Consider the following 27,622-nt stretch of genomic DNA (forward strand, 5'->3'; position numbering starts at 1 on the left):
GACACACAGTGCAGTTTATTTAATATATCCGTTCTCTGCCTGAAAAAAGCGATACACACAGTGACTCAGTCAGTCACATACCATATCTGTGTGCACTGCTCAGGCTCAGGCCAGTGTGCTGCATCATCTATTATCTATATATAATATTATATATATCTGTCTGACTGCTCAGCTCACACAGCTTATAATTGTGGGGGAGACTGGGGAGCACTACTGCAGTGCCAGTTATAGGTTATAGCAGGAGCCAGGAGTACATAATATATTATATAGTGAGTGACCACCAGACACACAGTGCAGTTTATTTAATATATCCGTTCTCTGCCTGAAAAAAGCGATACACACAGTGACTCAGTCAGTCACATACCATATCTGTGTGCACTGTGCAGTGCACTGCTCAGGCTCAGGCCAGTGTGCTGCATCATCTATATATTAGAGATGAGCGGGTTCGGTTTCTCTGAATCCGAACCCGCCAGAACTTCATGTTTTTTTTCACGGGTCCGAGCGACTCGGATCTTCCCGCCTTGCTCGGTTAACCCGAGCGCGCCCGAACGTCATCATGACGCTGTCGGATTCTCGCGAGGCTCGGATTCTATCGCGAGACTCGGATTCTATATAAGGAGCCGCGCGTCGCCGCCATTTTCACACGTGCATTGAGATTGATAGGGAGAGGACGTGGCTGGCGTCCTCTCCGTTTAGAATAGATTAGAGAGACACTTGATTTACTAATTTTGGGGAGCATTAGGAGTACTCAGTACAGTGCAGAGTTTTGCTGATAGTGACCACCAGTTTTATTTATAATCCGTTCTCTGCCTGAAAAAAGCGATACACAGCACACAGTGACTCAGTCACATACCATATCTGTGTGCACTGCTCAGGCTCAGGCCAGTGTGCTGCATCATCTATTATCATAATATCTATATATAATATTATATATATCTGTCTGACTGCTCAGCTCACACAGCTTATAATTGTGGGGGAGACTGGGGAGCACTACTGCAGTGCCAGTTATAGGTTATAGCAGGAGCCAGGAGTACATAATATATTATATAGTGAGTGACCACCAGACACACAGTGCAGTTTATTTAATATATCCGTTCTCTGCCTGAAAAAAGCGATACACACAGTGACTCAGTCAGTCACATACCATATCTGTGTGCACTGCTCAGGCCAGTGTGCTGCATCATCTATATATATTATATATCTGTCTGACTGCTCAGCTCACACAGCTTATAATTGTGGGGGAGACTGGGGAGCACTGCAGTGCCAGTTATAGGTTATAGCAGGAGCCAGGAGTACATAATATTATATTAAAATTAAACAGTGCACACTTTTGCTGCAGGAGTGCCACTGCCAGTGTGACTAGTGACCAGTGACCTGACCACCAGTATATATAATATTAGTAGTATACTATCTCTTTATCAACCAGTCTATATTAGCAGCAGACACAGTACAGTGCGGTAGTTCACGGCTGTGGCTACCTCTGTGTCGGCACTCGGCAGCCCGTCCATAATTGTATATACCACCTAACCGTGGTTTTTTTTTCTTTCTTTATACATACATACCAGTTACGAGTATACTATCTCTTTATCAACCAGTCTATATTAGCAGCAGACACAGTACAGTGCGGTAGTTCACGGCTGTGGCTACCTGTGTCGGCACTCGGCAGCTCGTCCATAATTGTATATACCACCTAACCGTGGTTTTTTTTTCTTTCTTTATACATACATACATACTAGTTACGAGTATACTATCTCTTTATCAACCAGTCTATATATTAGCAGCAGACACAGTACAGTGCGGTAGTTCACGGCTGTGGCTACCTCTGTGTCGGCACTCGGCAGCCCGTCCATAATTGTATATACCACCTAACCGTGGTTTTTTTTTCTTTCTTTATACATACATACTAGTTACGAGTATACTATCTCTTTATCAACCAGTCTATATATTAGCAGCAGACACAGTACAGTGCGGTAGTTCACGGCTGTGGCTACCTCTGTGTCGGCACTCGGCAGCCCGTCCATAATTGTATATACCACCTAACCGTGTTTTTTTTTTCTTTCTTTATACATACATACATACTAGTTACGAGTATACTATCTCTTTATCAACCAGTCTATATATTAGCAGCAGACACAGTACAGTGCGGTAGTTCACGGCTGTGGCTACCTCTGTGTCGGCACTCGGCAGCCCGTCCATAATTGTATACTAGTATCCAATCCATCCATCTCCATTGTTTACCTGAGGTGCCTTTTAGTTGTGCCTATTAAAATATGGAGAACAAAAATGTTGAGGTTCCAAAATTAGGGAAAGATCAAGATCCACTTCCACCTCGTGCTGAAGCTGCTGCCACTAGTCATGGCCGAGACGATGAAATGCCAGCAACGTCGTCTGCCAAGGCCGATGCCCAATGTCATAGTACAGAGCATGTCAAATCCAAAACACCAAATATCAGTAAAAAAAGGACTCCAAAACCTAAAATAAAATTGTCGGAGGAGAAGCGTAAACTTGCCAATATGCCATTTACCACACGGAGTGGCAAGGAACGGCTGAGGCCCTGGCCTATGTTCATGGCTAGTGGTTCAGCTTCACATGAGGATGGAAGCACTCAGCCTCTCGCTAGAAAAATGAAAAGACTCAAGCTGGCAAAAGCAGCACAGCAAAGAACTGTGCATTCTTCGAAATCCCAAATCCACAAGGAGAGTCCAATTGTGTCGGTTGCGATGCCTGACCTTCCCAACACTGGACGTGAAGAGCATGCGCCTTCCACCATTTGCACGCCCCCTGCAAGTGCTGGAAGGAGCACCCGCAGTCCAGTTCCTGATAGTCAGATTGAAGATGTCAGTGTTGAAGTACACCAGGATGAGGAGGATATGGGTGTTGCTGGCGCTGGGGAGGAAATTGACCAGGAGGATTCTGATGGTGAGGTGGTTTGTTTAAGTCAGGCACCCGGGGAGACACCTGTTGTCCGTGGGAGGAATATGGCCGTTGACATGCCAGGTGAAAATACCAAAAAAATCAGCTCTTCGGTGTGGAGGTATTTCACCAGAAATGCGGACAACAGGTGTCAAGCCGTGTGTTCCCTTTGTCAAGCTGTAATAAGTAGGGGTAAGGACGTTAACCACCTCGGAACATCCTCCCTTATACGTCACCTGCAGCGCATTCATAATAAGTCAGTGACAAGTTCAAAAACTTTCGGTGACAGCGGAAGCAGTCCACTGACCAGTAAATCCCTTCCTCTTGTAACCAAGCTCACGCAAACCACCCCACCAACTCCCTCAGTGTCAATTTCCTCCTTCCCCAGGAATGCCAATAGTCCTGCAGGCCATGTCACTGGCAATTCTGACGAGTCCTCTCCTGCCTGGGATTCCTCCGATGCATCCTTGCGTGTAACGCCTACTGCTGCTGGCGCTGCTGTTGTTGCCGCTGGGAGTCGATGGTCATCCCAGAGGGGAAGTCGTAAGCCCACTTGTACTACTTCCAGTAAGCAATTGACTGTTCAACAGTCCTTTGCGAGGAAGATGAAATATCACAGCAGTCATCCTACTGCAAAGCGGATAACTGAGTCCTTGACAACTATGTTGGTGTTAGACGTGCGTCCGGTATCCGCCGTTAGTTCACAGGGAACTAGACAATTTATTGAGGCAGTGTGCCCCCGTTACCAAATACCATCTAGGTTCCACTTCTCTAGGCAGGCGATACCGAGAATGTACACGGACGTCAGAAAAAGACTCACCAGTGTCCTAAAAAATGCAGTTGTACCCAATGTCCACTTAACCACGGACATGTGGACAAGTGGAGCAGGGCAGGGTCAGGACTATATGACTGTGACAGCCCACTGGGTAGATGTATGGACTCCCGCCGCAAGAACAGCAGCGGCGGCACCAGTAGCAGCATCTCGCAAACGCCAACTCTTTCCTAGGCAGGCTACGCTTTGAATCACCGCTTTCCAGAATACGCACACAGCTGAAAACCTCTTACGGCAACTGAGGAAGATCATCGCGGAATGGCTTACCCCAATTGGACTCTCCTGTGGATTTGTGGCATCGGACAACGCCAGCAATATTGTGTGTGCATTAAATATGGGCAAAATCCAGCACGTCCCATGTTTTGCACATACCTTGAATTTGGTGGTGCAGAATTTTTAAAAAAACGACAGGGGCGTGCAAGAGATGCTGTCGGTGGCCAGAAAAATTGCGGGACACTTTCGGCGTACAGGCACCACGTACAGAAGACTGGAGCACCACCAAAAACTACTGAACCTGCCCTGCCATCATCTGAAGCAAGAAGTGGTAACGAGGTGGAATTCAACCCTCTATATGCTTCAGAGGTTGGAGGAGCAGCAAAAGGCCATTCAAGCCTATACAATTGAGCACGATATAGGAGGTGGAATGCACCTGTCTCAAGTGCAGTGGAGAATGATTTCAACGTTGTGCAAGGTTCTGATGCCCTTTGAACTTGCCACACGTGAAGTCAGTTCAGACACTGCCAGCCTGAGTCAGGTCATTCCCCTCATCAGGCTTTTGCAGAAGAAGCTGGAGGCATTGAAGAAGGAGCTAAAAGGGAGCGATTCCGCTAGGCATGTGGGACTTGTGGATGCAGCCCTTAATTCGCTTAACAAGGATTCACGGGTGGTCAATCTGTTGAAATCAGAGCACTACATTTTGGCCACCGTGCTCGATCCTAGATTTAAAGCCTACCTTGGATCTCTCTTTCCGGCAGACACAGGTCTGCTGGGGTTGAAAGACCTGCTGGTGACAAAATTGTCAAGTCAAGCGGAACGCGACCTGTCAACATCTCCTCCTTCACATTCTCCCGCAACTGGGGGTGCGAGGAAAAGGCTCAGAATTCCGAGCCCACCCGCTGGCGGTGATGCAGGGCAGTCTGGAGCGACTGCTGATGCTGACATCTGGTCCGGACTGAAGGACCTGACAACGATTACGGACATGTCGTCTACTGTCACTGCATATGATTCTCTCAACATTGATAGAATGGTGGAGGATTATATGAGTGACCGCATCCAAGTAGGCACGTCACACAGTCCGTACTTATACTGGCAGGAAAAAGAGGCAATTTGGAGGCCCTTGCACAAACTGGCTTTATTCTACCTAAGTTGCCCTCCCACAAGTGTGTACTCCGAAAGAGTGTTTAGTGCCGCCGCTCACCTTGTCAGCAATCGGCGTACGAGGTTACATCCAGAAAATGTGGAGAAGATGATGTTCATTAAAATGAATTATAATCAATTCCTCCGCGGAGACATTGACCAGCAGCAATTGCCTCCACAAAGTACACAGGGAGCTGAGATGGTGGATTCCAGTGGGGACGAATTGATAATCTGTGAGGAGGGGGATGTACACGGTGATATATCGGAGGGTGAAGATGAGGTGGACATCTTGCCTCTGTAGAGCCAGTTTGTGCAAGGAGAGATTAATTGCTTCTTTTTTGGGGGGGGTCCAAACCAACCCGTCATATCAGTCACAGTCGTGTGGCAGACCCTGTCACTGAAATGATGGGTTGGTTAAAGTGTGCATGTCCTGTTTTGTTTATACAACATAAGGGTGGGTGGGAGGGCCCAAGGACAATTCCATCTTGCACCTCTTTTTTCTTTTCTTTTTCTTTGCATCATGTGCTGATTGGGGAGGGTTTTTTGGAAGGGACATCCTGCGTGACACTGCAGTGCCACTCCTAGATGGGCCCGGTGTTTGTGTCGGCCACTAGGGTCGCTAATCTTACTCACACAGCTACCTCATTGCGCCTCTTTTTTTCTTTGCGTCATGTGCTGTTTGGGGAGGGTTTTTTGGAAGGGACATCCTGCGTGACACTGCAGTGCCACTCCTAGATGGGCCCGGTGTTTGTGTCGGCCACTAGGGTCGCTAATCTTACTCACACAGCTACCTCATTGCGCCTCTTTTTTTCTTTGCGTCATGTGCTGTTTGGGGAGGGTTTTTTGGAAGGGACATCCTGCGTGACACTGCAGTGCCACTCCTAGATGGGCCCGGTGTTTGTGTCGGCCACTAGGGTCGCTAATCTTACTCACACAGCTACCTCATTGCGCCTCTTTTTTTCTTTGCGTCATGTGCTGTTTGGGGAGGGTTTTTTGGAAGGGACATCCTGCGTGACACTGCAGTGCCACTCCTAGATGGGCCCGGTGTTTGTGTCGGCCACTAGGGTCGCTTATCTTACTCACACAGCGACCTCGGTGCAAATTTTAGGACTAAAAATAATATTGTGAGGTGTGAGGTATTCAGAATAGACTGAAAATGAGTGTAAATTATGGTTTTTGAGGTTAATAATACTTTGGGATCAAAATGACCCCCAAATTCTATGATTTAAGCTGTTTTTTAGTGTTTTTTGAAAAAAACACCCGAATCCAAAACACACCCGAATCCGACAAAAAAAATTCGGTGAGGTTTTGCCAAAACGCGTTCGAACCCAAAACACGGCCGCGGAACCGAACCCAAAACCAAAACACAAAACCCGAAAAATTTCAGGCGCTCATCTCTACTATATATATTATATATCTGTCTGACTGCTCAGCTCACACAGCTTATAATTGTGGGGGAGACTGGGGAACACTACTGCAGTGCCAGTTATAGGTTATAGCAGGAGCCAGGAGTACATATTATATTAAAATTAAACAGTGCACACTTTTGCTGCAGGAGTGCCACTGCCAGTGTGACTGACCAGTGACCTGACCACACTGACCACCAGTATAGTTAGTAGTATACTTATATTGTGATTGCCTGAAAAAGTTAAACACTCGTCGTGTGACTTCACTTGTGTGTTTTTTTTTTTTTATTCTATAAAAATAAAACTCATTCTGCTGACAGACAGTGTCCAGCAGGTCCGTCATTATATAATATATAATATATACCTGTCCGGCTGCAGTAGTGATATATATATATTTTTTATATCATTTATCATCCAGTCGCAGCAGACACAGTACGGTAGTTCACGGCTGTGGCTACCTCTGTGTCTCTGCACTCGGCAGGCAGTCCGTCCATAATTGTAATACCACCTAACCGTGGATTTTTTTCATTCTTCTTTATACATACATAGTTACATAGACATCTTCTCTTTATCAACCAGTCTATATTAGCTGCAGACACAGTACAGTACGGTAGTTCACGGCTGTGGCTACCTCTGTGTCTGCACTCGGCAGGCAGTCCGTCCATAATTGTATACCACCTAACCGTGGTTTTTTTTCATTCTTCTTTATACATACATAGTTACATAGACATCTTCTCTTTATCAACCAGTCTATATTAGCTGCAGACACAGTACAGTACGGTAGTTCACGGCTGTGGCTACCTCTGTGTCTGCACTCGGCAGGCAGTCCGTCCATAATTGTATACCACCTAACCGTGGATTTTTTTCAGTCTTCTTTATACATACATAGTTACATAGACATCTTCTCTTTATCAACCAGTCTATATTAGCTGCAGACACAGTACAGTACGGTAGTTCACGGCTGTGGCTACCTCTGTGTCTGCAGTCGGCAGGCAGTCCATAATTGTATACTAGTATCCATCTCCATTGTTTACCTGAGGTGCCTTTTAGTTGTGCCTATTAAAATATGGAGAACAAAAATGTTGAGGTTCCAAAATTAGGGAAAGATCAAGATCCACTTCCACCTCGTGCTGAAGCTGCTGCCACTAGTCATGGCCGAGACGATGAAATGCCAGCAACGTCGTCTGCCAAGGCCGATGCCCAATGTCATAGTACAGAGCATGTCAAATCCAAAACACCAAATATCAGAAAAAAAAGGACTCCAAAACCTAAAATAAAATTGTCGGAGGAGAAGCGTAAACTTGCCAATATGCCATTTACCACACGGAGTGGCAAGGAACGGCTGAGGCCCTGGCCTATGTTCATGGCTAGTGGTTCAGCTTCACATGAGGATGGAAGCACTCAGCCTCTCGCTAGAAAAATGAAAAGACTCAAGCTGGCAAAAGCAGCACAGCAAAGAACTGTGCATTCTTCGAAATCACAAATCCACAAGGAGAGTCCAATTGTGTCGGTTGCGATGCCTGACCTTCCCAACACTGGACGTGAAGAGCATGCGCCTTCCACCATTTGCACGCCCCCTGCAAGTGCTGGAAGGAGCACCCGCAGTCCAGTTCCTGATAGTCAGATTGAAGATGTCAGTGTTGAAGTACACCAGGATGAGGAGGATATGGGTGTTGCTGGCGCTGGAGAGGAAATTGACCAGGAGGATTCTGATGGTGAGGTGGTTTGTTTAAGTCAGGCACCCGGGGAGACACCTGTTGTCCGTGGGAGGAATATGGCCGTTGACATGCCAGGTGAAAATACCAAAAAAATCAGCTCTTCGGTGTGGAGGTATTTCAACAGAAATGCGGACAACAGGTGTCAAGCCGTGTGTTCCCTTTGTCAAGCTGTAATAAGTAGGGGTAAGGACGTTAACCACCTCGGAACATCCTCCCTTATACGTCACCTGCAGCGCATTCATAATAAGTCAGTGACAAGTTCAAAAACTTTGGGTGACAGCGGAAGCAGTCCACTGACCAGTAAATCCCTTCCTCTTGTAACCAAGCTCACGCAAACCACCCCACCAACTCCCTCAGTGTCAATTTCCTCCTTCCCCAGGAATGCCAATAGTCCTGCAGGCCATGTCACTGGCAATTCTGACGATTCCTCTCCTGCCTGGGATTCCTCCGATGCATCCTTGCGTGTAACGCCTACTGCTGCTGGCGCTGCTGTTGTTGCTGCTGGGAGTCGATGGTCATCCCAGAGGGGAAGTCGTAAGACCACTTTTACTACTTCCACCAAGCAATTGACTGTCCAACAGTCCTTTGCGAGGAAGATGAAATATCACAGCAGTCATCCTACTGCAAAGCGGATAACTGAGGCCTTGGCATCCTGGGTGGTGAGAACCGTGGTTCCGGTATCCATCATTACTGCAGAGCCAACTAGAGACTTGTTGGAGGTACTGTGTCCCCGGTACCAAATACCATCTAGGTTCCATTTCTCTAGGCAGGCGATACCGAAAATTTACACAGACCTCAGAAAAAGAGTCACCAGTGTCCTAAAAAATGCAGCTGTACCCAATGTCCACTTAACCACGGACATGTGGACAAGTGGAGCAGGGCAGGGTCAGGACTATATGACTGTGACAGCCCACTGGGTAGATGTATGGACTCCCGCCGCAAGAACAGCAGCGGCGGCACCAGTAGCAGCATCTCGCAAACACCAACTCTTTCCTAGGCAGGCTACGCTTTGTATCACCGGTTTCCAGAATACACACACAGCTGAAAACCTCTTACGGCAACTGAGGAAGATCATCGCGGAATGGCTTACCCCAATTGGACTCTCCTGTGGATTTGTGGCATCGGACAACGCCAGCAATATTGTGTGTGCATTAAATATGGGCAAATTCCAGCACGTCCCATGTTTTGCACATACCTTGAATTTGGTGGTGCAGAATTATTTAAAAAAACGACAGGGGCGTGCAAGAGATGCTGTCGGTGGCCAGAAGAATTGCGGGACACTTTCGGCGTACAGGCACCACGTACAGAAGACTGGAGCACCACCAAAAACTACTGAACCTGCCCTGCCATCATCTGAAGCAAGAAGTGGTAACGAGGTGGAATTCAACCCTCTATATGCTTCAGAGGTTGGAGGAGCAGCAAAAGGCCATTCAAGCCTATACAATTGAGCACGATATAGGAGGTGGAATGCACCTGTCTCAAGCGCAGTGGAGAATGATTTCAACGTTGTGCAAGGTTCTGATGCCCTTTGAACTTGCCACACGTGAAGTCAGTTCAGACACTGCCAGCCTGAGTCAGGTCATTCCCCTCATCAGGCTTTTGCAGAAGAAGCTGGAGACATTGAAGGAGGAGCTAACACGGAGCGATTCCGCTAGGCATGTGGGACTTGTGGATGGAGCCCTTAATTCGCTTAACAAGGATTCACGGGTGGTCAATCTGTTGAAATCAGAGCACTACATTTTGGCCACCGTGCTCGATCCTAGATTTAAAGCCTACCTTGGATCTCTCTTTCCGGCAGACACAAGTCTGCTGGGGTTGAAAGACCTGCTGGTGAGAAAATTGTCAAGTCAAGCGGAACGCGACCTGTCAACAACATCTCCTCCTTCACATTCTCCCGCAACTGGGGGTGCGAGGAAAAGGCTCAGAATTCCGAGCCCACCCGCTGGCGGTGATGCAGGGCAGTCTGGAGCGACTGCTGATGCTGACATCTGGTCCGGACTGAAGGACCTGACAACGATTACGGACATGTCGTCTACTGTCACTGCATATGATTCTCTCACCATTGAAAGAATGGTGGAGGATTATATGAGTGACCGCATCCAAGTAGGCACGTCACACAGTCCGTACTTATACTGGCAGGAAAAAGAGGCAATTTGGAGGCCCTTGCACAAACTGGCTTTATTCTACCTAAGTTGCCCTCCCACAAGTGTGTACTCCGAAAGAGTGTTTAGTGCCGCCGCTCACCTTGTCAGCAATCGGCGTACGAGGTTACATCCAGAAAATGTGGAGAAGATGATGTTCATTAAAATGAATTATAATCAATTCCTCCGCGGAGACATTGACCAGCAGCAATTGCCTCCACAAAGTACACAGGGAGCTGAGATGGTGGATTCCAGTGGGGACGAATTGATAATCTGTGAGGAGGGGGATGTACACGGTGATATATCGGAGGATGATGATGAGGTGGACATCTTGCCTCTGTAGAGCCAGTTTGTGCAAGGAGAGATTAATTGCTTCTTTTTTGGTGGGGGTCCAAACCAACCCGTCATTTCAGTCACAGTCGTGTGGCAGACCCTGTCACTGAAATGATGGGTTGGTTAAAGTGTGCATGTCCTGTTTATACAACATAAGGGTGGGTGGGAGGGCCCAAGGACAATTCCATCTTGCACCTCTTTTTTCTTTTCTTTTTCTTTGCGTCATGTGCTGTTTGGGGAGGGTTTTTTGGAAGGGACATCCTGCGTGACACTGCAGTGCCACTCCTAGATGGGCCCGGTGTTTGGGTCGGCCACTAGGGTCGCTAATCTTACTCACACAGCTACCTCATTGCGCCTCTTTTTTTCTTTGCGTCATGTGCTGTTTGGGGAGGGTTTTTTGGAAGGGACATCCTGCGTGACACTGCAGTGCCACTCCTAGATGGGCCCGGTGTTTGGGTCGGCCACTAGGGTCGCTAATCTTACTCACACAGCTACCTCATTGCGCCTCTTTTTTTCTTTGCGTCATGTGCTGTTTGGGGAGGGTTTTTTGGAAGGGACATCCTGCGTGACACTGCAGTGCCACTCCTAGATGGGCCCGGTGTTTGTGTCGGCCACTAGGGTCGCTTATCTTACTCACACAGCGACCTCGGTGCAAATTTTAGGACTAAAAATAATATTGTGAGGTGTGAGGTATTCAGAATAGACTGAAAATGAGTGTAAATTATGGTTTTTGAGGTTAATAATACTTTGGGATCAAAATGACCCCCAAATTCTATGATTTAAGCTGTTTTTTAGTGTTTTTTGAAAAAAATACCCGAATCCAAAACACACCCGAATCCGACAAAAAAAATTCGGTGAGGTTTTGCCAAAACGCGGTCGAACCCAAAACACGTCCGCGGAACCGAACCCAAAACCAAAACACAAAACCCGAAAAATTTCAGGCGCTCATCTCTAGTCATACCTCAGTGTGCTCATTCCAAATGTAAAGGCTAGAGTGTTGGACTATTTAAAATCAGAGGGGTGGGTGGGGCAGGGTGCTAAATTAGGGTGAAGGTGTCTCCTACCTTCAAAAATGTATGAATACATCAGTTACAGAGGGAAAAGGGTCCTAATTTGCACACCTTAATTAGGTAGTGAGGTGCTACTCTGCTTGAGACTTAGTAAAGTGTACAGAGGGAAAAGGTAGCAGGTGCACTATCTCACACTAGCTCAACCTGTAGTAACCAGAGGCACTTAGCATATTCCTGGCCAGGGCTATGAGCTTACCCACCGCATCAAGGTAGCCTCTCATTGGGTAAGTCCCTAACACTAACTATAGGGGTTCAGGTCCGGGGGGCAGGACACCCCAGAGCCACCCAGCCAGACAACCCCAGGGCATCGCAGGAGTGATAAAAATATAGGGTTAAAGAGGTAGGAGCAGCTGTTGCTGCATGTGTGAATAATGTGAGGAGTAAAAGAAAATTATGTGAAGGTGTTACATATATATAAAACAAACTATAAGGGCCATGGAGTGATGAAATAGTGTTAAATTGCGATGCCCCAGGGACACCCAGCCACGGCAGGCACAGGGAGCCCCGCACCCCAGAGAATTCCCCCCATTATGGACTGCCATATTAAACAAAATGTAGGAGTCTTACCTCAGTGTGCTCATTCCAAATGTAAAGGCTAGAGTGTTGGACTATTTAAAATCAGAGGGGTGGGTGGGGCAGGGTGCTAAATTAGGGTGAAGGTGTCTCCTACCTTCAAAAATGTATGAATGCATCAGTTACAGAGGGAAAAGGGTCCTAATTTGCACACCTTAATTAGGTAGTGAGGTGCTACTCTGCTTGAGACTTAGTAAAGTGTACAGAGGGAAAAGGTAGCAGGTGCACTATCTCACACTAGCTCAACCTGTAGTAACCAGAGGCACTTAGCATATTCCTGGCCAGGGCTATGAGCTTACCCACCGCATCAAGGTAGCCTCTCATTGGGTAAGTCCCTAACACTAACTATAGGGGTTCAGGTCCGGGGGGCAGGACACCCCAGAGCCACCCAGCCAGACAACCCCAGGGCATCGCAGGAGTGATAAAAATATAGGGTTAAAGAGGTAGGAGCAGCTGCTGCTGCATGTGTGAATAATGTGAGGTGTAAAATGTCCGTGGGTTTACTGAAAATTAAAAAATCACATACAATATGAGTACACACTCCGTGAACTACCTGGATGTGGAGATTTCGATTATTGATGGATGCATCAATACATCCATTTTCAGTAAACCCACGGACAGGAAAAAACCTGTTGCATTTTTCTAGTTTTCACCCAACACCTCTCAAGCGGGGTTTGCATTATACCCAGTTACTTAGGGTCCGCCGGATCACTTCTGATCCTGGGTTAGCGGAAACCCAAATGAACAGCATGATTAGCAAATTTCTAGCAAGAGGCTATCCATTAGCATTACTTGAGCAAGCTAAACTGAAGGCTCTGGCCACAGATCGGTCCAAACTATTACAGGCTAAACCTAAAACCACTCAGTCTAACACTATTTTGCCATGGGTGGGCCAGTTTAGTCCAGCCAGTAGTGGTATCAATCAGATCTCTAAAAGTATGTGGCATATAGTACAATCTGATAAGGAATTGAACCTGGGCCAGACAAAATTGTTGTCATGTTATACTAGACGGCGTAACATCAGGGATATGCTTGTCAAAGCAGACATCTCTCCAAATCCACAGGGATTATTACAGGCCAACTCCAGAGGGTGTATTAGATGTACATGCACCACATGTCAATTCATGATTAGTGGCAAAAGTTTCTCGCATCCACTTACGGGTAGAGTTTTGACTATTAATTATACACTTACCTGTTCTTCTAAGTTTGTAGTCTACCAGTTGCTATGTCCGTGTGGGCTGTCATACATAGGTAAAACAGAAAGAATGTTTAAAGAACGTATGGCAGCCCACTGGTCGGCAATTAAAGCAGCCATTGCCAAAGGTTCGAGTGATCAGCCGGTCGCTCGACACTTTGCGGTGGCACAACACCCGTTAGTGGCTTTACGCTACCGAATGATCGATCACGTCCCCCCCCTTACCCGGGGTGGTGATAGGTGCCTTAAACTCCTTCATCTTGAAACCAGGTGGATTCACCGTCTGGGAACATTGCACCCGAGAGGTCTTAATGAGCATTTAGGGCTTAATGTATTCCTATAAGTTCGATGCATAGTTTGTTCCTAAACAGTTGCAGGTGGTATCCTGTACTGCATATGCTGGGTATCAGTGATGTAGGGATCATGGTTCCCCAATAACTTAGGGTCTAGTTATAGCATGACCCATCAAGTGTGTTTTCACATTTAGTACCGCGCTGTGTCCATATCATGGATTGGTCCTTGGATGCTATGTGCCTTAATAGTTAATTACCGTACATGCCGATGCATGCTGGCTTATTTTTGATTATATGATGCTTTTTTTAAATACTGTAATAAGCTTCTTCATTGGGTTTTTGTTATATGCCGGTTACTGTGCTGGTGTTGTCTGTGATGTACATTTAATATGCTTGCATGTTGTACTGTGTATTGATGTTGCTATAGCTACTGGCTGTGGGTGATGACGTCATGTGAGAGCGCCGACGGACCAGGCGTGTGCCTGTGGTCCGGAAGCGTGGTGATGGCGTCTGCACACACTATTTAGGTAAGCACTTTTGTTTCTGTTCACTTGACCTGATGAAAATGCACGAGTAAAATACATTGAAACGTTGTCTTCAATACGGATTTAAGTGTACTTTGTTTCCGCCGCTTGGAGTGCCCGACGCCGTGTATATATATATATATATATATATATATATATATATATATATATATACACACATACTGATATTTTTAATATCTCCATTCCATACATGCAGGTAGGCAGAGATGGGGGAAGGAGCTGGGCCACTCACATTATTAAGCTCCGCCCCTAAGTAAAATGCCATGATTCGTGCATACTTGCATAGGGGACGGGGATAAATGATGCAATTAGGGTGGACAGATGTGGAAATACACTTGTTTCTAAGCTAATCTTTTGTACCAAGTATAGGTAATATTATTTAGTAAATATATACTGTTGATCACTGTCATATTATCCTATGCTTAATGTGCCATAAAACACATATTAGTTTTTGTCTTATGCTCTTCTCTGACTGTCAGGTGGTTATCTTGAAGGTCATCTACTCAGAATCTTCACCTGGTGTATGTGACTTGTGCCCCTATCTGGAGGGGGTACCAATGTGGGCAAAGCATGGAAGTGGACGAGAGTGGGGACCTACTGGATCTCAGTTTCTTGACAGGGGAGGAGCAAAGAGTCATAATTCAAGTTCTAGAGCGAGACACAGAACTAAAGGAGAAAGATGAACAGCGGGTGCGGTGAGTGATAAAGAAATGCTTATTTTTACAACCATTTTTAGGGCCGTTCTATTTGGAAATGATAGTGTTAAAAATTAAGCTTTTACGAAAATACTACTGAACATGGCTACACTGAGCCGCAGTTTCTTAATGGATTCAATAATTTGAAAAGGGGATGCAATCATGTGACCGGTGGTCGGGATCCTGCCGGACAGTATACTACACGAAACCCATAGAGTGGGAACAGAACCTGTGGCGAGCGCTGCGAGCCACCGAACCCACTGCATGGCGTGGCATGGCGAGTGAAGCGTGCCCAAAAGGGGCTTTGTTGCACTCCCCCACCCGCTGGCAATCTGGCGGATGGGATCCCGGCATCGTTATGCTGACCGCCGGGATCACCACCGCCCGTCACCCGATCCACACCCTTGAAAAGCCCACAAAATCAAAGAAACACTGAGAAGCAATGAGCACATTTAAATATTTGTATTTAGTTTTGTTGCAGATTATGCTGTATATTATAATCGTTCTCTGAGCAATTCTACTTATAATACTGTTACATTAAATGAATATAAGACGGTAGGATAATGGCACAATCTGCGTGGGCACTAGGTAGAACACTTTCACAGAACTGTAAACTGACTTGTTTTTCCATATGTTGATGAAAGGGTAAAGCACAATCCATCTGGCTAATTACTGTGGACTACAATGCTTACAGTAGCGCAGTGCCATTGTAAATGAGAATTGGTGCAGTGCCATTGTGTTACAGCAGGTAGTGCTAATCTGACAAACAGGGCACTAAAACTCTTTCAATGGGTAGTGCTAGTGTGGGACAATGCACAGTGCTCATTTACCGTATATATAAAAGAGAACCTAGAAGGAAGGAATGGTCATACACAGTTATCATTATTACAGTCTACTTACCACAAGAAATGTGGATTTTCTGCACATTATTTTATCTGCAAATGACCCTATTTGACCACTCTTTGAATATATGGGATGCTGTTATGTGACTGGCGGCCGGGAGACCGCTGGTCACTATACCGACGCAGGGATCCTGAACAGTTAACAGCCCGACAGTCAGCATGCCGACCAGCAGCAACTATTCCCACTTGTGGGTGTCCACGACACCCATAGAGTGGGAATAGAACCTGTGGCGAGCACAACTCACCACCGAGCCTGCAAGGGGCTTCGTTGCGCTTGCCACAAACAACTGGTATCCCGGCGTCTGTATGGCGTCTGTATGGCGACTGGAGGTCTCCTGACCGCCGGTCAGCCATACCCAACCTGGAAGTACTGACTCTGTGCAGCATTGTAGTAATGTGTGCGGCGCCAAATGCCTGGGCAGTGAGGGAACATCATGGGTGGTTTTATTATATAATAGCACAAAGAGAGAAAGAAACTCTTTATGTGCATACACACTTGCGGAGAAAATTAACAACGTCGCTCATTTTCATCCTTCATGAGCAACATCATTCACTTTCTCGGCAAGGGTGTATGCCGCCGCCAATGAGAGATGCGCTGCCCCGCGGGTCGTTAACGATCCTCGCTGTCAGCAGTGCATGCAGCTCAATTTGGGCTGCCGTCCAAGAGCTGCATGCACAGCCCGGCTGCTGCATGACATCACTGAGCAATACGGTCGTCATATCGCTCAGTGTGTATGCCTGGCCTACGGCCGCTCGGCCCGGAAGGGGAAACAGTAGGTGACGTCACTCATAGAGCATGTTACCTAGTGTATACCCACCTTTTATGTGCGGACACTTCTAAAATATCAACAGTTAAAAACAATATTTATTATAATCCATTAAAAACACACAACACAGAAAACTGTTGATATTTAAGAAGTGCCCCCACAAAAAGTGTTTCTTTCTCTCTTTGTGCTATTACATCTACCTAAATTCAAGGGGATATATTCACTAAAGTGTGGATTAACAGAAGTGAAGAAGTTGCACCATAGCAGTAAATTAGATTCTAGCTGTTATTTAGAAGGTGGCAGATAAATGATAAGTAGAATCTGATTTGTTGCTACAGTTTGGACATTTCCACTTTTGTAAACAAGCACCCTGGGAAGAACCACCAGAGAATTGATCCTTTTTCTTCTCATGTATATGAAAAGATATCTTCTTATGTAAACCTTATTAACAGGGCCGGAGCTAGGGTGTTCGGCGCCCTCCTGCAAACTATAATTTTGCGCCCTCCCTCCCTTAACTCATAAGGGGACAACGCGTGCCGAAGTGTGACTCAGAGCAACTGCTGTACTGTAGTCATGTTCCTGGTTTTCACTGGGCGGACGGCTGATGTTAGAGATATGCCTAACGGGTGGTCCTGTACACACTCGGACCACCCCTTTTACCTATGAGCACAATAAAGAAGGAAGGGAGCCAGAAAGGAGGATATGGGCACCGCTCTTCGTGCTGTTGGCGCCGCTGCTGCCCGTCATACAGTATGAGAGGCGCAGACAGCGGCAGTCGGCAGCAAAAGCATACAGTATCAGCAAGGACGCAGTGTGGGGAGCGCCTCTCCAGGCCAGCGCCAGGCATGGGTGACACAGTGACAGGACCTGGATGGGGGGGGGGGGGGGATGAAACAGTGACAGGACACGGGGAGGTGACACAGTGACAGGACACGGGGAGGTGACACAGTGACAGGACACGGGGAGGTGACACAGTGACAGGACACGGGGAGGTGACACAGTGACAAAACACTTGAGGGTGACAGTGACAAGACACTTGAGGGTGACACAGTGACAGGATGAGGGGGTGACACAGTAACAGGATACAGGGGGTGACAGGACACGAGGGGTGACAATGACAGCACGGGGGAGGTGACACGGTGACAAGACACTTGAGGGTGACACAATGACAAGACACTTGAGGGTGACACAGTAACTAGACACTTGAGGGTGACACAGTGACAGGATGAGGGGGTGACACAGTAACAGGATACAAGGGGGTGAAAGTACACGAGGGGTGACACATTGACAACACGGGTGTGACACAGTGACAACACAGGGGGGTGACACAGTGACAACACGGGGGGTGGGTGACACAGTGACAACACGGGGGGGTGATAGTGACAACACGGGGAGGTGACACAGTGACAACACGGGGAGGTGACACAGTGACAACACAGGGGGGTGACACAGTGACAGGACACTGGAGGGGGGAGGTAGAGACACAAAGCTGGGTCAGAACACAGAGAGGAAGTGCCCGAAGCGGGGGTGACACAGTAAGAAGAGGGCGGAGGATCCGCTCCCCTCACGATTATCAGTGTATTGGAGACTGGCGTGGTATCTGCCGGGTACCGGACTTCTGGGTGCCCCCGTTCCCTTCCTCCGCCCAGTGACCTCACCTGCTGTGCATATTTACTCTGAGCCAGGATGCGGCATTTCTGTCTGCGGCGCACCCTGTCTGTGTCCTTGGCGGCCACGAAGATGAGGACCACAAGAGCGCACTTCCGCCCGCAGCTGGGGGCTTCCTGGCAGCCGGGGAGGGGCCAGCCGCAGCAGCAAGATGAGGCGCTGCCGATCGAAATGGGGTGGAGCTTGCTTCTATTACACTGGGGTGGGGGGTTTGGTTTGCCTACTGTTTTATAACTGGTGACCACTTAATTATTTTTAGTAAATGCCGTGGTTTATTCTGCCTGATGGCGCCGCTGCCTGTATGACAAGCGCGGCAGCATCAGGCAGAAATAGTCATGTATAGAAGGTGGGATGCAGAGCAGGCAGCGCGCCTCTCCAGGCCTGCGCCTACCCGCTCTGCATCCTTTTGCTGAGCGGGTAGCGCCGGTTCTGCTTATTAAATATGTAATCATTCTGGTTGATCATTACTGTATGTATCTGTGCGGAGAGACTTCATATATTTATGTTTGATTCAGTGTCGGACTGGGACATGAAGGGCCCACGGGGTAATGCAGTTGGGCCTATGTCTAGGGGTATGGCTAGCACCATAGAGGCTTGGCTAACCATTAGAGACTGCAGGGCCGGGGCCCCTAGATATATATATATATATATATATACATATATATATTTATATATAGTAAATACTGCTAGCCAATGCATGATAATGTACCAGATTAAAGACAACTATGCACTGTAGCAGTGTAATGTAACATATGTATAATTCAAGTGCAGTCTAGAACCCAGGGGTCTATTTGCTAAGTCTTAGATGGAGATAAAGTGGATGGAGATAAATGACCAACCAATCAGCTCCTAACTGTCATTTTTCAAACCCAGCCAGTAACATGGCAGTTAGGAGCTGGTTGGCTGGTACTTTATCTTGGTCCACTTTATCTCCATCCAAGGCTTAGTAAATAGACCCCTTAATCTCTAGAAGAGAGGATGAGCCTTTCAGGCAGTAGGGCCCACTGGGGGTTTCCCCTGTACCCCTGTTGTCCAGTATGACCCAGTTTGTATTACTACATGTATTCCTTACTTGGTGCACGTGCATGGCGCAGAAGTCATCCTATTGAATGTGTTGGCTTTTGTCTGATTTTCTACAAAGGTAAAGGCAGAGAGCAATGCATTTAATGTCGGATCCCCTGCACCTCAAAGCTTGTACAAAAAGCAAAACAAATTTCAAGTGCTTATAAAAGGTCTATAGCCACTCATTAAATCAGGAACACCCCATTCAACCAAATGTGTAATGTCCAACCACTGACACTCATTCAAATGTTTTGTCATGTAACACAAAATCTGTTTATTATATTTGTCAAAAATGTGAGGCTCATTCTTGTGGCTAGCCCACATGCAGCAAGTAATGCCTCTCATCACATGGAGCATAACATTGCGCCCCTATAGTCACCGCATGCACTTTCACATATACATGTTCCTGTTCCAGAATGGAAAAATATTTCATCAGCACTTTATTATTTCTGCATTTCCCTGTGGTTTACATCATGAGGTGTATAAGCAGAGGCATCACCGGGTGTGGTGACACCCGGTTCGCATTCAGTATTGCTCCCCCCGCGCCGCAGGCTCGACCGCCCAAAAAGGGTGTGTGAACTTGTAAAACGGGGTTTGGCTTCACAGGGATCCCTGTTACGTCACTCCGGGGGGGGGGGGGGGGGGGGGGAGGTGTCCAGCATCTCTAGAGATGCTGGCTGCTTCCGGAGACTAGGCTGGTGTAGTGCCGGCTCTTCATGTGTGACAGGAGCCGAGTGCTGCAGGAGAATATCACACTGTAGCTTCTGGCTCATGTCACTGTAGAAGAGCCAGCACTTTGGTGTCACCCCTTCCGAGGGTGACACCCGGGTGCAGGCCACCCCCCCCCCCCCCCGCACCTTGGTTGTGACGCCACTGTGTATAAGCACAACCATAATACATGCTTAATAGGCTCCTATATTCGAAGGCAGTTGTTCTGGCTATCAGTCGTGCCCTTAGAGTTGGCATCTGAATGATAGGTTGACAGTCAGTAGGTCAACTCCACATGGTCAACATGCATTAGGCTAAAGGTCCAAAAGGTCAACATGGTCAATAGGTCGACATGTAAAAGGTTGACAGTGCTTAAGGTTATCTGGTACAAAAGGTTGACAGGTTAAAATGGTCGACACACACAAATTTTGGGGGATTTTTAAACACTTTTTCATACTTTACCATCCACATGGGCTACGATTGGGAATAAAGTGTGTAGAACGCAGCAAGGCTTCTTGCCCAAAACATGACCAGCGATGGTAGTACACTAATTAGGGTCACACTTGGTTAAACATATAAAGTGACACCCCTATGTCAAACTTATGACTGTGTCCACCTTTTGTACCTATTGACCTTTTCAGGTGTCTACCTTTTCACTGTAGACCTTTTGAACCTATTGACCATATGCATGTTGACCATATGGGGTGACCTAGTGACTGTTGACCTAATATTGGTCAACCTAATGATCCACACCCCTTAGTGTTAGTGGATTTGAACATACAAATGTGTCCACATACATCTTTGCTATATCCCGCCATGTATGGCACGGTTATGCATGCCATAGACTCAGAGATTTAGCCATACCTTGTGATTTTAGCCGTGTTTTGCATGTTGTGCCAAATTGAGCAAAATAGCAAAGATGTAAGTGGACACATCTGTGTATGTTGTTGGGTTCCATAGGGGGTGAACCAGGGTAGTAAGATGCCATTTCCAAGGAGCACAATTGTAACAATCATGCACAGGATGATAGACATAGGAAATTATCTTTTTAGCAACCATAAAGTGTTAGCTCAGTAGTGGAAATGCAGTTTTTATGGTCTCAGGTTTTCCCTGCACTGTTACAGCTCTGCATGATGCAATGTCCTGTCAGGACTGCTCTGATGATATACATATAGATTGGTAAATGCTCAATTAGCTTAGTGATATCATTCAGGTGCTCGAAAGGAAGGGGTATTTCTGAGCAAGAAAAAAAGCAATTGTTTCCCCAGCACACTGAATGGATAACAGTAACCAGATATAAATCCCACATGGTAATAGAATTCAGAGATCTTCGTTACACATATTTGCGCAAATGTGTGGTTAAGCCCCAAAGCCGCATCAAGGCCTCTCTGTATATTTGGGGTCCCTAGCGCTATATCTAGGTGCAGGGTGTGGCACCCCAAAACACCAGAATGAGCCAGAAAGCACAGCGTGACATACCAGTGTACAAAACTATAGTGTTAATAAATTAGTATTTAGGAAGCCGAAGCTATAGAGGGGGTGATACAAACATGAAATGTAATTAAAATAGAGAAATAGTGTTAGAAAATTAATAAGTGAAAAGTGTTAATAGAATGTAAAGGTATGCCACACTAAAGCCATCCAGCTCAGCCAGTCCAGAGGCACCACACCTCACACCTCCATTACCCCAATCTGGGTCTAATATTAACCAGCAAGGAGTCACATGATAATGGCTCCTTACTAAAATATGTCTAAGCTAAGAGCTACTTACCTTGGAGCAACCCCATAATGCTCCATGTGGCATGTCAGGGCCTGCACCTCCTCCTAATGCAGAAACCTCTCTGCCTCTCACAACATACATATAGATTGGTAAATGCTCAATTAGCTTAGTGATATCATTCAGGTGCTCGAAAGGAAGGGGTATTTCTGAGCAAGAAAAAAAGCAATTGTTTCCCCAGCACACTGAATGGATAACAGTAACCAGATATAAATCCCACATGGTAATAGAATTCAGAGATCTTCGTTACACATATTTGCGCAAATGTGTGGTTAAGCCCCAAAGCCGCATCAAGGCCTCTCTGTATATTTGGGGTCCCTAGCGCTATATCTAGGTGCAGGGTGTGGCACCCCAAAACACCAGAATGAGCCAGAAAGCACAGCGTGACATACCAGTGTAAAAAACTATAGTGTTAATAAATTAGTATTTAGGAAGCCGAAGCTATAGAGGGGGTGATACAAACATGAAATGTAATTAAAATAGAGAAATAGTGTTAGAAAATTAATAAGTGAAAAGTGTTAATAGAATGTAAAGGTATGCCACACTAAAGCCATCCAGCTCAGCCAGTCCAGAGGCACCACACCTCACACCTCCATTACCCCAATCTGGGTCTAATATTAACCAGCAAGGAGTCACATGATAATGGCTCCTTACTAAAATATGTCTAAGCTAAGAGCTACTTACCTTGGAGCAACCCCATAATGCTCCATGTGGCATGTCAGGGCCTGCACCTCCTCCTAATGCAGAAACCTCTCTGCCTCTCACAACATACATATAGATTGGTAAATGCTCAATTAGCTTAGTGATATCATTCAGGTGCTCGAAAGGAAGGGGTATTTCTGAGCAAGAAAAAAAGCAATTGTTTCCCCAGCACACTGAATGGATAACAGTAACCAGATATAAATCCCACATGGTAATAGAATTCAGAGATCTTCGTTACACATATTTGCGCAAATGTGTGGTTAAGCCCCAAAGCCGCATCAAGGCCTCTCTGTATATTTGGGGTCCCTAGCGCTATATCTAGGTGCAGGGTGTGGCACCCCAAAACACCAGAATGAGCCAGAAAGCACAGCGTGACATACCAGTGTAAAAAACTATAGTGTTAATAAATTAGTATTTAGGAAGCCGAAGCTATAGAGGGGGTGATACAAACATGAAATGTAATTAAAATAGAGAAATAGTGTTAGAAAATTAATAAGTGAAAAGTGTTAATAGAATGTAAAGGTATGCCACACTAAAGCCATCCAGCTCAGCCAGTCCAGAGGCACCACACCTCACACCTCCATTACCCCAATCTGGGTCTAATATTAACCAGCAAGGAGTCACATGATAATGGCTCCTTACTAAAATATGTCTAAGCTAAGAGCTACTTACCTTGGAGCAACCCCATAATGCTCCATGTGGCATGTCAGGGCCTGCACCTCCTCCTAATGCAGAAACCTCTCTGCCTCTCACAACATACATATAGATTGGTAAATGCTCAATTAGCTTAGTGATATCATTCAGGTGCTCGAAAGGAAGGGGTATTTCTGAGCAAGAAAAAAAGCAATTGTTTCCCCAGCACACTGAATGGATAACAGTAACCAGATATAAATCCCACATGGTAATAGAATTCAGAGATCTTCGTTACACATATTTGCGCAAATGTGTGGTTAAGCCCCAAAGCCGCATCAAGGCCTCTCTGTATATTTGGGGTCCCTAGCGCTATATCTAGGTGCAGGGTGTGGCACCCCAAAACACCAGAATGAGCCAGAAAGCACAGCGTGACATACCAGTGTAAAAAACTATAGTGTTAATAAATTAGTATTTAGGAAGCCGAAGCTATAGAGGGGGTGATACAAACATGAAATGTAATTAAAATAGAGAAATAGTGTTAGAAAATTAATAAGTGAAAAGTGTTAATAGAATGTAAAGGTATGCCACACTAAAGCCATCCAGCTCAGCCAGTCCAGAGGCACCACACCTCACACCTCCATTACCCCAATCTGGGTCTAATATTAACCAGCAAGGAGTCACATGATAATGGCTCCTTACTAAAATATGTCTAAGCTAAGAGCTACTTACCTTGGAGCAACCCCATAATGCTCCATGTGGCATGTCAGGGCCTGCACCTCCTCCTAATGCAGAAACCTCTCTGCCTCTCACAACATACATATAGATTGGTAAATGCTCAATTAGCTTAGTGATATCATTCAGGTGCTCGAAAGGAAGGGGTATTTCTGAGCAAGAAAAAAAGCAATTGTTTCCCCAGCACACTGAATGGATAACAGTAACCAGATATAAATCCCACATGGTAATAGAATTCAGAGATCTTCGTTACACATATTTGCGCAAATGTGTGGTTAAGCCCCAAAGCCGCATCAAGGCCTCTCTGTATATTTGGGGTCCCTAGCGCTATATCTAGGTGCAGGGTGTGGCACCCCAAAACACCAGAATGAGCCAGAAAGCACAGCGTGACATACCAGTGTAAAAAACTATAGTGTTAATAAATTAGTATTTAGGAAGCCGAAGCTATAGAGGGGGTGATACAAACATGAAATGTAATTAAAATAGAGAAATAGTGTTAGAAAATTAATAAGTGAAAAGTGTTAATAGAATGTAAAGGTATGCCACACTAAAGCCATCCAGCTCAGCCAGTCCAGAGGCACCACACCTCACACCTCCATTACCCCAATCTGGGTCTAATATTAACCAGCAAGGAGTCACATGATAATGGCTCCTTACTAAAATATGTCTAAGCTAAGAGCTACTTACCTTGGAGCAACCCCATAATGCTCCATGTGGCATGTCAGGGCCTGCACCTCCTCCTAATGCAGAAACCTCTCTGCCTCTCACAACATACATATAGATTGGTAAATGCTCAATTAGCTTAGTGATATCATTCAGGTGCTCGAAAGGAAGGGGTATTTCTGAGCAAGAAAAAAAGCAATTGTTTCCCCAGCACACTGAATGGATAACAGTAACCAGATATAAATCCCACATGGTAATAGAATTCAGAGATCTTCGTTACACATATTTGCGCAAATGTGTGGTTAAGCCCCAAAGCCGCATCAAGGCCTCTCTGTATATTTGGGGTCCCTAGCGCTATATCTAGGTGCAGGGTGTGGCACCCCAAAACACCAGAATGAGCCAGAAAGCACAGCGTGACATACCAGTGTAAAAAACTATAGTGTTAATAAATTAGTATTTAGGAAGCCGAAGCTATAGAGGGGGTGATACAAACATGAAATGTAATTAAAATAGAGAAATAGTGTTAGAAAATTAATAAGTGAAAAGTGTTAATAGAATGTAAAGGTATGCCACACTAAAGCCATCCAGCTCAGCCAGTCCAGAGGCACCACACCTCACACCTCCATTACCCCAATCTGGGTCTAATATTAACCAGCAAGGAGTCACATGATAATGGCTCCTTACTAAAATATGTCTAAGCTAAGAGCTACTTACCTTGGAGCAACCCCATAATGCTCCATGTGGCATGTCAGGGCCTGCACCTCCTCCTAATGCAGAAACCTCTCTGCCTCTCACAACATACATATAGATTGGTAAATGCTCAATTAGCTTAGTGATATCATTCAGGTGCTCGAAAGGAAGGGGTATTTCTGAGCAAGAAAAAAAGCAATTGTTTCCCCAGCACACTGAATGGATAACAGTAACCAGATATAAATCCCACATGGTAATAGAATTCAGAGATCTTCGTTACACATATTTGCGCAAATGTGTGGTTAAGCCCCAAAGCCGCATCAAGGCCTCTCTGTATATTTGGGGTCCCTAGCGCTATATCTAGGTGCAGGGTGTGGCACCCCAAAACACCAGAATGAGCCAGAAAGCACAGCGTGACATACCAGTGTAAAAAACTAGTGTTAATAAATTAGTATTTAGGAAGCCGAAGCTATAGAGGGGGTGATACAAACATGAAATGTAATTAAAATAGAGAAATAGTGTTAGAAAATTAATAAGTGAAAAGTGTTAATAGAATGTAAAGGTATGCCACACTAAAGCCATCCAGCTCAGCCAGTCCAGAGGCACCACACCTCACACCTCTATTACCCCAATCTGGGTCTAATATTAACCAGCAAGGAGTCACATGATAATGGCTCCTTACTAAAATATGTCTAAGCTAAGAGCTACTTACCTTGGAGCAACCCCATAATGCTCCATGTGGCATGTCAGGGCCTGCACCTCCTCCTAATGCAGAAACCTCTCTGCCTCTCACAACATACATATAGATTGGTAAATGCTCAATTAGCTTAGTGATATCATTCAGGTGCTCGAAAGGAAGGGGTATTTCTGAGCAAGAAAAAAAGCAATTGTTTCCCCAGCACACTGAATGGATAACAGTAACCAGATATAAATCCCACATGGTAATAGAATTCAGAGATCTTCGTTACACATATTTGCGCAAATGTGTGGTTAAGCCCCAAAGCCGCATCAAGGCCTCTCTGTATATTTGGGGTCCCTAGCGCTATATCTAGGTGCAGGGTGTGGCACCCCAAAACACCAGAATGAGCCAGAAAGCACAGCTTGACATACCAGTGTAAAAAACTATAGTGTTAATAAATTAGTATTTAGGAAGCCGAAGCTATAGAGGGGGTGATACAAACATGAAATGTAATTAAAATAGAGAAATAGTGTTAGAAAATTAATAAGTGAAAAGTGTTAATAGAATGTAAAGGTATGCCACACTAAAGCCATCCAGCTCAGCCAGTCCAGAGGCACCACACCTCACACCTCCATTACCCCAATCTGGGTCTAATATTAACCAGCAAGGAGTCACATGATAATGGCTCCTTACTAAAATATGTCTAAGCTAAGAGCTACTTACCTTGGAGCAACCCCATAATGCTCCATGTGGCATGTCAGGGCCTGCACCTCCTCCTAATGCAGAAACCTCTCTGCCTCTCACAACATACATATAGATTGGTAAATGCTCAATTAGCTTAGTGATATCATTCAGGTGCTCGAAAGGAAGGGGTATTTCTGAGCAAGAAAAAAAGCAATTGTTTCCCCAGCACACTGAATGGATAACAGTAACCAGATATAAATCCCACATGGTAATAGAATTCAGAGATCTTCGTTACACATATTTGCGCAAATGTGTGGTTAAGCCCCAAAGCCGCATCAAGGCCTCTCTGTATATTTGGGGTCCCTAGCGCTATATCTAGGTGCAGGGTGTGGCACCCCAAAACACCAGAATGAGCCAGAAAGCACAGCGTGACATACCAGTGTAAAAAACTATAGTGTTAATAAATTAGTATTTAGGAAGCCGAAGCTATAGAGGGGGTGATACAAACATGAAATGTAATTAAAATAGAGAAATAGTGTTAGAAAATTAATAAGTGAAAAGTGTTAATAGAATGTAAAGGTATGCCACACTAAAGCCATCCAGCTCAGCCAGTCCAGAGGCACCACACCTCACACCTCCATTACCCCAATCTGGGTCTAATATTAACCAGCAAGGAGTCACATGATAATGGCTCCTTACTAAAATATGTCTAAGCTAAGAGCTACTTACCTTGGAGCAACCCCATAATGCTCCATGTGGCATGTCAGGGCCTGCACCTCCTCCTAATGCAGAAACCTCTCTGCCTCTCACAACATACATATAGATTGGTAAATGCTCAATTAGCTTAGTGATATCATTCAGGTGCTCGAAAGGAAGGGGTATTTC

The 27,622-nt window shown here is 45.8% G+C and overlaps 1 protein-coding gene across 1 annotated transcript in view; it reads left to right on the forward strand.

The window, feature by feature from the left end:
• Window positions 1-27,622, forward strand: part of SYTL1 (synaptotagmin like 1) — a 178,993-nt gene that overhangs the window by 56,298 nt on the left and 95,073 nt on the right. Inside the window, exon 2 of the mRNA XM_063954701.1 lies at window positions 14,855-15,070. Within this exon, the coding sequence (XP_063810771.1) occupies window positions 14,946-15,070 (125 nt within the window). The 5' untranslated portion in view covers window positions 14,855-14,945. The remainder of the gene's footprint in view (window positions 1-14,854; window positions 15,071-27,622) is intronic.

Source organism: Pseudophryne corroboree, chromosome 2 (genome assembly GCF_028390025.1).
Source record: "Pseudophryne corroboree isolate aPseCor3 chromosome 2, aPseCor3.hap2, whole genome shotgun sequence".
Classification (NCBI taxonomy): domain Eukaryota; kingdom Metazoa; phylum Chordata; class Amphibia; order Anura; family Myobatrachidae; genus Pseudophryne; species Pseudophryne corroboree.